This window comes from Pieris brassicae, chromosome 9 (genome assembly GCF_905147105.1).
Source record: "Pieris brassicae chromosome 9, ilPieBrab1.1, whole genome shotgun sequence".
Lineage (NCBI taxonomy): Eukaryota > Metazoa > Arthropoda > Insecta > Lepidoptera > Pieridae > Pieris > Pieris brassicae.
Window position 1 is genome coordinate 6055459 of NC_059673.1, and position 15080 is coordinate 6070538.

The following is a 15080-nucleotide window of genomic DNA, read 5'->3' on the forward strand; positions in this document are numbered from 1 at the left end:
GCATGATGGCTGAACTTTGACGCACTTACAAATATCCACAAAAAGAAAACTAGAAAACGGAGATTTCAGGAAAAAAAAACGAATAAAAAAAGCCAACGATTGGCTAACGTAGATCATTATTTATACTCTATTGTTCGTTTTGAACAACTCAATTTTGCAGTGTAATTTTCTAATATATATTTTCTCAGAAATTTTGCCAGTTTCTATGAAAACTGTCAAACACACCTTTCCTGAAAACCTGACGACTGGAAAAAACTAGAGATTCGTAAGTTAAGTATTTTTACTGCTCGGTTTTATCTGTTGTTTGTCCTGTTGCTTATTACTACTGAGTTCCATAGAGTATAATATAACTCACCTTTAAAGTGTGAAATGTCAAACATGCATTGGATATTTCTAGACATAATTAGCGCGAAGGCCCTAATCTTAAATTTCTTTAAAATTGTACTACAGTAAACATATATTCCAAAGAAGCTCTCAAGACTAATGAAGTTGTCATCTGCCAAGAGACAAGCTTGGACTGTCAAATTTTGAATTAACTATCAACTATAGTTGACTGTTGACTATCGATACAATTTTGATTGCGTTGACGATCCTGCAAAGCAAATACGTCAAACGAATGTTTGTTTTAAAAAAATAATATTTTAATTTTTAAGTTCTATACCTATTCAGATTTCAGAGTTAAAGTTATTGAAATAAAATGATTGTTTAGTTTGTCATGAATAATTGCGCCTCGGATTTAGTTATAAATAGCATAAAAACTTTAATCGACAACTGTCGATGTGTCAATTGGTAAGTGATCATTTTAGGTCATTACTTTCTATAAGGTTTTTATAGAAAAAATAATATGGCATATATTCTAGTACCCAGGTTCGAAGTAAATGTTTAAGGCCAATTATATAAATAACTTTTGTTTTTTTTTCAATAATGACCTAACTTTGTTAGTACTTTTTTTCAGTGATCACTTAAATCAAATACGTCATAGGTTTTCTTGTGGACATTCAATATGTGAAGTATGTATTGAAACAAGTAATACATGTATGCTTTGCTCCCCTACATCATCAAATGCAACTCCAGTCATTGATAATCCACAAACAGACAGAGTGCAGCATGCTTCCAAACTATTAAATACTTTCCAAAGCCTCTTTGATGTTGATGGTACTATTAATGTTTATATAAAGCGTTAAATGTTATTATCCTAGTTACCTGTTATTGGTTATATCTATTTTATTAGTTTACAGAAAGCAAAGGATTTCAGAGAAATTAAAAGTAGAAAAAGAATTATTTCCTAAATGTATTCAAGCTCCTATAAAATATTACAACAAAAGGAAAAGTTCAATATTGATTGATAAAGAAAATATAGAAACATTGCTTCCTGGTGAAAATATTTATCCATGTGAGAGAGTGAAAATGGAAAACTCAAAAACATATGTTAAGCAATGGTTGAACCAAAATCAAAATAGTTTTTCAAAGGAAAAAAAAGTCCGGTTGCCTTTTACTGATCTAAATACAAACTCTTGTAAATCGAAGAATTTAAATAATAAAGACAAATCAATTAGCAAGAAGAGGAAATTAAACAAAACTGCATGTTCCCCTACAAGTATCTATAAGCTGCGGTGCAAGGAAAACAGAGGTTTTGGTATACAAAAATGCAATAACCATGAAAGTGGCATAGAATTAGATGATGATATTTGTTTTATAAATGATTCACAAAGTGAAATACTAGATAAGGATGAACTTGCCCAAATTGCTATACTAGAGGCTGATAAAAAAAGTTACAGTTTTCTGGGTGATTCTTTATATGTTAGTAAGGATAAAATAAACCATATTCAACCCAATCATTCCTTAAATTTAAGAAATGAACATATTAAAAATGTACCTATTACATCCAAATTAATGACTACCTCACCATACAAAGTTCCATTTTACAAGAAGAGCAAACTGTTTGATTCATGCAAATTATGTGCAACATATATTGATGAAAAGTTTACTAATGTAATAAAAATGAAAAATGTGACAGTTACAATTGACAATCCAAGTTTTATAACAACTATTCAGATTTTTGAAGATCAAAAACATGCTCCTGAATATAAATCAATTGGAATCCAAACACAGAAAATTGAAGTAAATCTAGAGAAACCAGCAACAGATATGGAGTTATTTCATAAAGATATAAGGGATGCAGGCAGTAATGTCCATAAACATGAGGATGCAATAAAAAAATCATGCCAAGTAATTCATAAAGCTAAGGGCATTGTTATTGAGGATTCTGATTGTGACAGTTCCGATAATGAAGCAAGTACTAAATTGGAAGTTATGGCGGACATACACAGGGCCTGTAAATATGAGTGAGTCAATTTTTAAGTAAGTTGTAGACTTATGTGAAAATACTAAAGAACACTATCTATTATGACTATTATAGTTTGCACTTCTCTGTTACTTTTAGTTCTTTAGCATGGGTTGCCTAGATGGGATACCTTATAAGCAATATGGCTGATAGATATATTTCTTATAGAATTGTATGTTATTTATTATATTCTTTGCAAAGAATTGTCAGTAAATGAAATATATTAAGGTTTGGTATGCAGTAGCATTCATTTCAGTCACTGTGTGTTTGGAAGAGGTGTTGTGGTTTGCTGCAGGGACTAATAATTATAACTGTGTTAACCGAATCTTTAACTGCTGCCCTTTTGATGTGTCATTCTTAAAGTAATTATTATAAATTTAAAAAAAAAGGATTTGTTCCCTTAAACACTAAATATTATCTGATTGACTATAATCATGTGTTTATTTTTCAGTGATTATGTTTTTAGAGAATTGAATTCTTATGAATATGGTAACAGAGTAATACCTAGGGTTCGTGGGAAAACGCCAGCAAGTTCAGATTCATCAGACAAAGAGAATTATAATCCAAACCGAAAAAAACAAAAGCTTAATTCTAAATGTAAGAAAAAGTGAAACATATACAATACTTTTAATATTTTCCTAAATTATTTGTTGTTTTTAATATTTGTAAATAAATTGAATATTTTTTTAAATATTGTATTATTTGAGTTAATGCAAAATTTGCTTAGTTACCCAATAAAAGACACAGAAAGTAAAACATTTTAACATAAATACAGTCAAAACCGTTTACGACGACATCGTTTAGAACAATATACCGGATATATTGATCAAAATCGAAGTTCCCGGCTGAATTCTACTGAATATATAACAAAGTCATCGGTACGACCAAATATGAGTAGTCCGTTCGATGTCGTTATAAGAGATTTTGACTGTACTTAATTATATTTTTGGTTTTCTTGAAACGCTGAAATGTACCTTTATTAAAACCAGATGTATTTAAGTACATAGTTAGCTCCAAAAATATAGAAATATAAAAATACATAAGACAACTAGGTAAGTTTTGACTTCATTTCTTAGCAAGCAGTTTACGCTTTTAATACGTCCATATTGGAAGGTCATGTAAAAGATGTAAAATAATACAACGTATAAAGAGGTATCAGTTTATTGTCGAAAAATCACCACCAGCCAGATGAGCCGCCACTTGACCATCCGCCGCCGCCGCCGCCGCCACCGCCACCGGATTTCCATCCTGAACCACCTCCGTATCCGCCTAGACTTGAGCCTCCATAGCTTCCTCCGCCAAGTTTCCATCCACCGCCACCGCCGCCGCCGCCGCTTTTCCAGCCACCACCGCTTCCGCCGCTGGACCATCCACCACCACTTTTCCAGCCGCTGCCGCCGCCAAAACCTCCGCCGTGGCCGCCTCCGAAACCACCACCTAAGACAAAGAAATATAGAAAAGGATAAGTTGTAAGATTAAGTAACCGTGCACCTTTATAAAAAATTATTTTATGTTGTGTACGGTCTAAATTAAAAAATGAATAATAGTTTTATCGGTAAAATATTTTGGTGGGTTCCATGAGACTATACCGACCTACCGTGTACCTACCAAAGGCTACGTCTCACCTTGTATTGTGATGTAGGTACATATTGAAATCCAGAAAAAATATACTTAATCTTATAGATCTAATATTTTTAATGTTCAAGAGCAAAGCTATTACGAAATATTAATATTATAGCGAGTGAATGGATGACCCCTCTTCGCTCTTTCGACCTTTGTCGTTTACACAAATTGAACGGGAACTTTGGTTATTATAAAATACTGATATATGAGTGCTTAGTTGTATATTAAATGTGTATGTATATCAATGTATACCTAATGACCTAAAGAAACAAATTGATTTCCTGTTGCAGTTGTGTAGTAATATGTACTTTCAAACGAAAGTATGGTGTAGTAGATTGGGTAAATGGCGATACGAGACTGTTCTTGTTAGGTAACAAAAATACTGTGCAATCCTAGTGTCAAAATAATGCATCCATTCTAAATCATATTTATTGGGACATAGACAATGGAATGCTTACCATAACCGCCGCCGCCGCCGCCGCCTCCGCCTCCGCTGGTTATGATTTTGATTATCTTCACCTCTGAAAATAATTTTCACATTCGGTCACTGCCCTTAGAATACGGACGTAGAGTGCAATAATGCTAATTATTTTTAAACGTAACAATCATTGATGTTTTCAGGCGCTAGGGTGTATTTTTCATTTATGATTATAACTAATTATCCTTAACTATTGGACCATTGCTATAAGATAAAATGGTTTACAAATTACTACCTATTATGAAGATGTGTTTTATGTTTGGTGTCGTAGCAGAATATATCAGGTTATTAAGTTTTACAACACAAACCTTGAAAAGGTATTTAAATTTTTAACTGTATATATACTACTTGACTTACGTCCACCGCTGCCACCATGGCCGCCTCCGCCGGACCACCCACCACTTCCGCCTCCGCCGGACCATCCACCACCTCCGCCTCCACTAGACCATCCACCGCCGCCACCGCCATATCCACCGCCTCCACCGCCGCCACCGCCTGACCATCCGCTACTGCCACCACCAATGTAGCCAGCGTGAGCTACGGCCACGAACAATAAACACACGAAGACCTGGAAAAAATTAAATAAAATTTTTAGCGTGAAAAGTTTTTCAGTGCTTTTAGTCCCTGTTCTCTTTGCCAGAATTGGAACAATGTTGTCATCTGGAACAGAAGTGCCATATTTCATTTCCGCTTTGTAAGAGTGGCAGAGTGGTGGAGAATGTAAGTGATGAGGCCTTTACCATTTTTTGCAACCTTTCAAATATGGTTCACCACGATTTAATCTACGTTTTGAGATATAATTATTATTACCCGTCGCGGATTTGATAAATGACTGTAACCAAAGTTAAAATTAGAATGTTACCTTCATGATGATGCGATTCGGTAAGTGCATGCCGTGGTACTGTGTTTGTGTGTTATATACAGCATCTCCCACTAACGGGCGAGGGCCGTGAGACGTGAACGGAAGCTCTTCCGCGGCCGTCGTGATGCAACCCATTGTCCATGTGCGAGCAGTCGAGATCACACCATCAAAGCAATTATAGAGACTGGGCTGATGCACTTAATATATTTTTTTTAATGATGGTCAAAGTAATTAACACATTAAATAACGTACATGGTGATCACAGCTTCTTTGTTAACTTACGACAGTATTTTTGTTTTATCTTGTAGTAGGTACTGTACTTAAATTATAAATACAAGTGAACCATGTTGGCCTAGATGACAGTAAAGGAAAACGTGTGTGATTACGTGTATCAGGCTCCAACTTTCCTATGAAGAAATAAGCACGAAGAAAAATCATACAGAAATATGAAGCAAAGATTATGGCTAGTAGCGCGACTGGTTAGTGCGCGACAAACTGTCTAAGCATATTCCTTAGAGGTGGCGTAATCAAAAGCTACTAAAAAACTAGCAGAGATTTGCGGTTCCACCCGCATTAATTCATTTGTAGCACAATGTTCTATAGCCTAAATCTTATCTCAGTCATGAGTCAATAGACTTTTAAATGCAAAAAGGTTTTTTTGTTGTTGCTAGATATGGTATCAGACTATAGATTCTATAACTATAGTACATCACTTTGCTCTATTGTTTTTAAAGCGTAGGTACGCTATTAAGGGATTTTCAATAGTCTTTTTCACACCTTGGGTAATTCATACAAAGCAATAACTTTTTAACTACCCATGTATCAGTGATAACGTACGGTTGTAATGGTGTAAGGTTTATAACAAGGACTGTTAGTCAATGCAAACAAACAATCAGATCTTTCCTCTTTATAATATTATGTCAGAGGTTAATATGAAGCCGATCCGCCAGTTACACCGGAACAGGAAAGTATGGCAAATGGGGTAACTCAGGTCATTTCACTAATTAGGTATACAGTTTATCGTTACGTGCTGAAAGACAATAGAATAGCGTTTTATTACATAGGTACCCCATTTAAGCTAATTATGGTCAAGTAAAATGACGAAGGCAATGATGGCACAAATGTTTTTGCCGAAACACCACCAAATGTGGTCACAAAAAAAAACATTTATAGGTCTGGGCCTCTGGCTTCTGTATCTGTTTCATGATTATTTGTCAATATAATAGACAAGTAGGTGATGAGCTTCCTGTGCCTAACACACGCCGTCGACTCCGTCCGTTCTCCGTCACCGTTCGAGCGAATGTTAAATGTGCACGTAGAAAGTTCATTGGTGCACAACCGAGGATTGAACCTACGATCTCAAGAATGACACGACAACTGCTCACGCTGGCTACACTGCCCCAAGTGCTAAAAAAATATATGAAATGATTATAGGCGTACACGACCTAAAACAACGTATATTTATTTAAGATATTATACATAATTTACAGGTTCAAAACGCGTCTATCGAACAATGTATTTCAACAAGCGGAATGCCAGTCTTACTATAAAATGGTGATTTTTTAATCTAAGTGTAATATCTTTTTAATGTTAAAGACAAAAGTAAAAGTTTTGTTTTTAATTACAATTATGTAATTTACTAGTTTATGAGGCGGCCTTGACAATGACAATATCTTTGGTACCGCCAATTACTGTAAATATTACCTAAAAAGCTTATTCATATGTAACTGGCAACATTACCTATATTTTACATATTAATTATGGACTTGTGAGCTATTAACTAGTGACCTTCTAGTATTTAGGTAACCACCTCGAAACATTAATTGCACTAATTATTTTCGGTTGTTATTCGTATTAAATGGCATAATTAAGTATTTCATCCCGGTGTGTTTATTGCGTTTAATCGCGAAACATTGCACTAACGATTAAGTAATTGTCGGACAAATGTTACTTATGACTTATACATGCAGCAGACATTTGAGAGAACGTATCTTCTCTCACATTCACTTGTTTTATACACCAACATCTACAGCCACCAATAACACCTTAGAGGTTCCGAACTCAAAATTCTGTAACTATTTTATTTGCAATAATATTTTATAGGCGATGGTGATTGGGATTCCAACTTTAATGTTTAATTATTGTTAAACGTGATCTTAAATTTGCGTAATGAAAATTGAGAGAACTATCTAAAATATTCAAACTAAAAAGGTAAGGTTTAGTATTGGAATGTACTAAAAGTTAGACGGAACCGGCTCTGCGTCTAACACACGGCATCAAACATAGTTTAGCCGTTAAGGTGAGCTGCCCACACCTACAAAATCAGATAATGCATTTGAAACATTGTGTTTTGAGGGAGAAGCCTCTCTTACGGAAACCTGATGATCTTATAATCTTTGGATCCTCCGCTGGATGACGTTTCCACAGTTCTCTAGGTCGCAAAATTAAATGACGTGAAAAACAACTGAAGATGTAGTTCAGAAGATAAAAAACGATACTATGACTCCCGTATCACTATATCCCAAACATTTTTAATATACGAGAGTGATAGTGCAAGTATAATTTAACAATATAGTAATAAAACAGACAGGTAAGAAATTGGAAAAAAAATATTGTGATTAGGTTACATTTTAGGTTTAGGTAAGTAAAAAACATAACATCAATTTCAAATCTAGGTTACATTTATCTTTATGACTCATCACAGAGTATGAAGGATGCATAAGGGACCTTGATGTTTACATTTGGTAGACTATAATTATGGTTATCTATGGCCGTTTACAGATTTAAATCAACGATTTAATAGAAAATTGTAGGTCATTGTTTAGCTCAGAAGTTTCATATGACTTTAAAAGTAGTTTGCAAAATCTTTGCCACTTGATATTACATAACCTAGATTAATGACGATTAGAACTTATATTTTGTTTCTTTCTTGTGCAAGTAGGTGAGGTTATATACTTATATTTTTTTGCTCTCTCGTGTTTGTTATTCACCAACCCAGTGCACCACATTGGCGTAACAATAGGGTGGCAGGGCTGGCAAGATGATAAGAAAAAGAGGGCCCCTACCCAAGAGGCCACGAGCTCAAAAAATTGTTATTTTTATTTCATTGTAAATGTATGCAGGTTCCCTCACATTTCTTTCACCAAAAAGCTAGTGAATATATGATGAATGCATTATGTAATATGGATGCATACAATACGCATTAGGCTAGCCTGGGGGCTACAGACAGTTCCCTCTTGCCTTAAAGAGGAGTTAGTATTGTGGTATTAGTGGGACATATACAACGTTTAATTGAGTACGCTGAAAATTTCGAAGTTTCTTAAAATTAAACTGCGTACAACGTGACGATTTTTACTGATAGGGCCCCATCAAAAGAAACTTCCACGGGCCCCAGATGGTATACATACGCCACTGTTTGTACCCATATGAACATAATAAACGCGCGTGGTATATGATAATTATTTAGTTGCGAGTTATTTTTAAAATATGATTGATTTTTCAAGATATTCATTAAAATTAAACAATGTCAGAGGCAATTTTATTCAAAGATAATATCGTATGTATAGAAACAGCTTCGTTAATGACATTGATTTTTTGCGTAACTGTCACCATTTAGGTTTACGTTGTTAGCTACAGCTGAGGTTCATCATCGGAAGTTGAGGCAGAATAAAAAAATACCCCTGTATTATCTTAATGTCCGTCGTTCCACATCTGAGCTTTTTTTAAAGCAGTTATAACCGCGCACTACCACTATGTGGAACCAGCTGCTCACTAAAGCGCATATTTCTGAGCCAATCGACTTAGGGTCATTCCAGAAAAGAGCGTACCAAATTCTAAAAGCCTTCTTCCTAGCGGAATAACGTAACGTCAGGTGAGTCTCCAGCCCGTTTGACCCCTGTTCTATAAAGACGTCACTGGAACGTAACTACTAATAGTATTAAAACGTTCTTGTCTTCTAACTGCGTTGTAGATTACTAAATATGACCGTCAAATCGTATAAAGTGCAATAAAAATCTATAATTATATTTGCTCTCATCTTAGTTATTAACATTGCGTATTCCTTGACCGAGGTTAACCTTAGCTTTCAAAAACAAAACTATTAGAACATTAATAAAAATCGTGCATTGTGAAATACACATTATGTTATGGTAATAGAATTGGATGAATAACTCTTGTCATAATTTTATGTAATTGACCAAATCAATCTAGGATCATAGTTTCCAAACCATTTCCAAATAAGAATATTATCAGTTTAACCTGTATGTTGTGTTTTGTTTAAATTGTTCGGAAAGTAAAAAGTCATATCGAGGTAGTATTGTCTTTTGTTAACATAGCTTTTACACATTAAGAAAAACACTTTTTGAACGGATTGAAGCTGGTCACGGTGACCACGCACGCTGAAAAGCACGCGACACGTCACGTAAAAATTATGTAAATAATTATAAGATTTTAATAATAATACATAGCTTCAATCCGTTCAAAAAGTGTTTTTCTTAATATCGAGGTATTTTGATATTAAAACATGGCGTATCACAAGTTTCATTAAATTCGGGTTAGTCGTTTTTGTGATATATGCATACGCATTTCTCGACGGAATATAGTCGTAATATACGCAACGACGATTCTTGATTTTGCTATTTTCCTTTTGATCGAACATATAGCTATATGTGTTATAACATTGAGCTGTTTATAGAAAGTACAAAACAGTTTTGATGAGAACTTTACCGACGTAAATATTATTAAGCAAGTGAAGCTCACAAACTGTCATCCGCCACCAATCACCAATTGCGCATATGATACTTAACAGTTTCCTTATGTTTCTTTACTGTATATATTTACGACTAGCATGAAAAGACAAGATAAAGTGTATTTTTTTAAATAGTAATAATTATTGTTTTACATTATTTGCTGTATATAAATAAAAAACAAGATATGGAAGGGGAAAACAGACAGATATTTAAAATTAAAAAAATATAAATACTAAAAATGTTATGTACAAATTTAATAGCTGCCACAACGATCTGAAGACTTCCCCCAGTATAGCTCTAATTCTTATTCATCCAGTCTCTTTGCAGGTGCCGTTCCGTCCATCTAATGTTCAAATGGTTTACCTAAATAAAGAAAGGTTTCTTCTATCGTTATGACTAGATTATAACATTGCCATCTCCCGAATGGCAATGGCAAAAGGATCCATAAATAGCAACAGTTTTTTTTTATTATTTTGCAAATAATTCATATAAAACTTCACACAACAATCGTTACTTTTAAAATCTTATATTCAAAATAAGACCGTTATGAAAACACATAAGGAAACCGTTTTATGTTTATTGTGTATATATCTCGTGATCGTATATCTGTGTACATTTTTAAATCCAAGTGATACAGACAAAAATAAGACTTGAACTAGACGGCATATGCTTATTTAAAAGTAATAAAACAATCGTTTCTGGGTTAAATTTAATATCTGGTGAGAAAAATTGTTTGAATCTTTAAAGATGCCTTCTTTGTGTTACGAAAGATGCGTCACCAGAAATGTCACAATTAGAGTGAGTGAGTCTTTATGCGTGTTACATCCATAGAATGTAATATTCCTTAGAATGCTATCTCTCAGTGGTACTTAGTCTCGATTATGAAACAACTGATACTTAGGTCATTCGATATCGGTAAAATCTTTCATCAGGGTCTATAAATTTTCATTACATCTCTGGTTACCTAATCAGGCTAATTTCGTAAGATTTGCAGCATTCTATAACCAGCTTTACCCCTCTGTAATATAAAATATTTAAACTATATTAAAATGTACAATTAAAGAAGAACCATAAATTAAAGCTTATAAATATCATAAGAAATAGTTTGAGCTACAGTCCGTAATACGTTCCAGCAACGTTTATTTGAGTAAGGAATCATACTCATTATAGTGAAATGCTATTGTGTGTAATCTTCGTCGATATATGGACAAGCTAACAAAAATTATAAGGTTGGTTAATGGAGCTAACAGAAACAGGGGTTTAAAGATGCCTGAATGATTCGTGTATGTAGAAAGTAGAAAAATAAATTTGTATAAAAAGGAACAGTACGTGTCGAAAAAATTTCATACCAATTTAGTTTTCAACTATCTATATAGTGTATACATATTGTTACGAGCTAGGGGATCGGATAGAAAATGCCGTGGATTTATTCAAGGGTTTATTTCTTGATAAATCAATGAGGAATTTATGGGCACAAAATTAATTGCAGAGATTCACTAATAACACACAAAAACACAGTCACTAATTACTTCACTTATGCACACTTCACACAGTACTTTATCACTTATATTCACTTTATTCGCACTTTATCGCTTCGGTGTTTCTCTCTTGTTATCGCATTCCAAACTAAAGGCGATTAGTCGCGTTTTGGCTCGCTTATATATCCTTGGGAATAATTCTAAACAATATTCGAGAACTCTCTAGGCGGGCTTGCTACTGAGTAGCGATTGCGCAATTCTAGAACGTCCGCACTCTTTGTCTCTTTCGCACGTTGCTCCGTCCTTGTCGTACGGCGTTCTAGAGTGCTCAGTCTAGTTTCGAGAAAGTTCTGATCTTCTCTCTCTCTCTCTCTCGTATCATTTCGTCCTTGTCTCACACCTAGAAAGTTCGGTCTAGAATATTCCTTCATCAAAGGGGTATAACTAGGCCTGAAAACGCCTGAAAACGGGTTTCCTGAAAACTGCACCACTCGACTACACATGTTCTGAAACTGACTGAAAAAATGTTTCAGCTTCCTGAAAACTAGGGTAACATTATGGAAATTACAATTTTCTAATATGTGATTCACCCTCTCCTGAAACGGTCAGAAATCATATTACAGCCTGCTGAAAAGTTCTCTAAGTAGTGGAAAAATCTAGAAACATTGCAGTCGACCCGTTTCGTAACACCCCCCCCCCCCCCCCCTCCCCCTCCTTAGACATGCTCGTCCCGAGCATCATTACCTTCTTTACAGGGGGCCATTATCTTTTCCCATCGAGATCTAGTCTGCGGATCCTCAACAGCTGCACAAGCTCTACATTTATTGATCCAGTCTTCTACATCTTCACGATAGTGTGTCCAGTAAAACATTTCCTTAACCTTCATAAGAGTCCGTTTTAGTCCTAAATGTCCACTAGACAAGTCAGTATGACACATTTCTAATATGTCGCGAACCTTCAATCTTGGTACAACTAACTGCAAATGATCGCCTTGAGCATTTTTCAATTTACGACATAATACCCCATTATGGAGAACTAAACTATCCCATTGAGCCCAGTAACTCTTAGTAGTGGTACTTGTTGATGCAACTTTACTCCATTGTGGCTTGACAGCTGAAGATTTCATCCAGTCCAGAATTGGTTTAATGTCAGAATCTTGTTGTTGCTGTTCCCGAATTAATTTCCCACAGCAATCTGTACTTATGGTGTCTGTCCGTAGTATCGTCACGTGGTCATTTACCATTCCATCTTGTTCGTTAACTTTTTCCCACGGTCTTTGAGACACATCATCTGATCTCCTTTTTAGCTCTTTTTCGTGGGTAGATAACATGTCAGAAAATTTCTTTAACTGTCCCTCTGCTTTTGATAGAAGTATTGACAGGGCTTCCTTATAGTTATCCAGAACTGTTCGAACTGCGTTCCACTCTTTTTGATTACTAGCCTGTCCGTCCACATTGATTACTCTACAGGCGTCATAACCACTTTTTGAAGAGTTGCCTTTAAAACAAACTTCCTGCTCTCCACACTTGAACATTCCTTTTTCCAGATCTATCTTACACTTATAAAACTTCATGAAGTCTAATCCGATTATGCAGTCATCTACTATGTCGGCAAGAACAACCTTGTGTCTGTATAAACTTCCACCAATCTTGAAGGTTGCGATACCTTCTCCCCGATCGGTTATGCGCTGACCTGTTGCCGTAACAAGGTGTACAAATCCTCTAGAAGTGCTTTTATAAAATGTCTTCAAAAGCTGGTATCTGATCACTGTTCGTGAAGCTCCAGTATCGAGTGTTAGGTTACACTTAGTTCCATTGACTTCTCCGTCGATGACTAAGGTATTCCCACGTCTTACCTTCACATCACCTCGGAAGTCTTTCTTAGGGCACGAAAACCTAATATGACCTACTTCCCCACAGGTGTAACAGGTTGACCCACGTTGACCATTAGCTTTTTCCGTGATAGCCCTAATGCGGTAAGCTTGAGGATCTTTCCGAATCGCCTCCACCTCCAACGCATGGGCTAGAGCATCCTTCAGGTTCTTGGGGTGACCAAGATTTACCCTTACCCTGACTTCGCGATCTCTTATTCCATCAATGAAGGTTTGTACTAATATCTTGTCTGCTACATCTGGTAAGGATGCGTAGGCTTTCCTTACCAGCTTCTCTATTTCCAGGCCCCATTCTTGTAAGCTCTCATTTGGTTGCTGCACTCTCTCCCGTAATTGAGCCCTATAGACTGGCTCCAAATGTGAGTCCCCATAACGTGACTCAAGGGCATCCAGCAGTCGCGTTAGTGTCACATCACCTGTCATGGCTTCTAGAACGGTCAAGGCTTCGCCTCGCAGTCCCAACATAAGAGCAGCTACAGCCTGATCATTTTTCCAACCGTTCATCCTGCACAGAGCATCAAACTGTACCTTATAGGCCCCCCAAGAAGAAGAACCATTAAAGGTAGGTGTTTCCAGCGTTCCAGATGATTCCATAAAACCTGACATCTTAAGGCACTGAACCTCCTTTTCTAACTCAAGCAAGCGTTTCTCCTGTTTAGATAACCTACTGTCCAGGTTTTAAAACTTATCTTTTAACGAATCAGTTTTCATTGTCTGCCTCTCCGAAGCTGCTGCAGACTCTGCCACAAACTCCTCACGATACTCCCTTGGAGTAATTAGCATTTTTCTATCCCACTTCTGACACCAAAATGTTACGAGCTAGGGGATCGGATAGAAAATGCCGTGGATTTATTCAAGGGTTTATTTCTTGATAAATCAATGAGGAATTTATGGGCACAAAATTAATTGCAGAGATTCATTAATAACACACAAAAACACAGTCACTAATTACTTCACTTATGCACACTTCACACAGTACTTTATCACTTATATTCACTTTATTCGCACTTTATCGCTTCGGTGTTTCTCTCTTGTTATCGCATTCCAAACTAAAGGCGATTAGTCGCGTTTTGGCTCGCTTATATATCCTTGGGAATAATTCTAAACAATATTCGAGAACTCTCTAGGCGGGCTTGCTACTGAGTAGCGATTGCGCAATTCTAGAACGTCCGCACTCTTTGTCTCTTTCGCACGTTGCACCGTCCTTGTCGTACGGCGTTCTAGAGTGCTCAGTCTAGTTTCGAGAAAGTTCTGATCTTCTCTCTCTCTCTCTCTCGTATCATTTCGTCCTTGTCTCACACCTAGAAAGTTCGGTCTAGAATATTCCTTCATCAAAGGGGTATAACTAGGCCTGAAAACGCCTGAAAACGGGTCTCCTGAAAACTGCACCACTCGACTACACATGTTCTGAAACTGACTGAAAAAATGTTTCAGCTTCCTGAAAACTAGGGTAACATTATGGAAATTACAATTTTCTAATATGTGATTCACCCTCTCCTGAAACGGTCAGAAATCATATTACAGCCTGCTGAAAAGTTCTCTAAGTAGTGGAAAAATCTAGAAACATTGCAGTCGACCCGTCTTCGTAACAATATATATAAATTGTTAATGTGTCTTGACTAAGCCCCTTGGATCAGCAAAAGTATTTTTTTGTTG

The 15080-nt window shown here is 35.9% G+C and overlaps 1 protein-coding gene and 1 long non-coding RNA gene across 4 annotated transcripts; one reads left to right on the forward strand and one right to left on the reverse strand.

Moving 5' to 3' along the window:
* Positions 1 to 585: 585 nt before the first annotated feature.
* On the forward strand, positions 586 to 2993 carry LOC123714566. Of its 3 annotated transcripts, none has more exons than XM_045668879.1 (4): positions 586 to 789; positions 956 to 1155; positions 1232 to 2345; positions 2796 to 2992. In XM_045668879.1, the coding sequence occupies exons 1-4, from the start codon at positions 716 to 718 to the stop codon at positions 2953 to 2955; spliced, it is 1548 nt and encodes a 515-aa protein (XP_045524835.1). In that variant the 5' UTR covers positions 586 to 715; the 3' UTR covers positions 2956 to 2992. The 3 variants fall into 3 exon arrangements, with proteins under 3 accessions (XP_045524835.1, XP_045524836.1, XP_045524837.1); XM_045668880.1 differs by having other exon boundaries at positions 1232 to 2361; positions 2796 to 2913; XM_045668881.1 differs by lacking the exon at positions 586 to 789 and having other exon boundaries at positions 1064 to 1155; positions 1239 to 2345; positions 2796 to 2993.
* Positions 2994 to 3515: 522 nt separating this feature from the next.
* On the reverse strand, positions 3516 to 4895 carry LOC123714579. Its single transcript, XR_006754331.1, has 3 exons — positions 4803 to 4895; positions 4426 to 4488; positions 3516 to 3781 (listed from the first exon to the last, which is right to left on the reverse strand). It is a non-coding gene; the product is annotated as an uncharacterized LOC123714579 (long non-coding RNA).
* Positions 4896 to 15080: the final 10185 nt, after the last annotated feature.

Excerpts from the sequence above, each read along its gene's own strand:
- LOC123714566 (XM_045668879.1), top strand. The coding sequence starts at position 716 with ATGAATAATTGCGCCTCGGATTTAGTTATAAATAGCATAAAAACTTTA. Across the intron at positions 1,156-1,231 it reads AAGCCTCTTTGATGTTGATG|TTTACAGAAAGCAAAGGATT; the intron begins GTACTATTAATG and ends CTATTTTATTAG. Across the intron at positions 2,346-2,795 it reads CACAGGGCCTGTAAATATGA|TGATTATGTTTTTAGAGAAT; the intron begins GTGAGTCAATTT and ends TTTATTTTTCAG.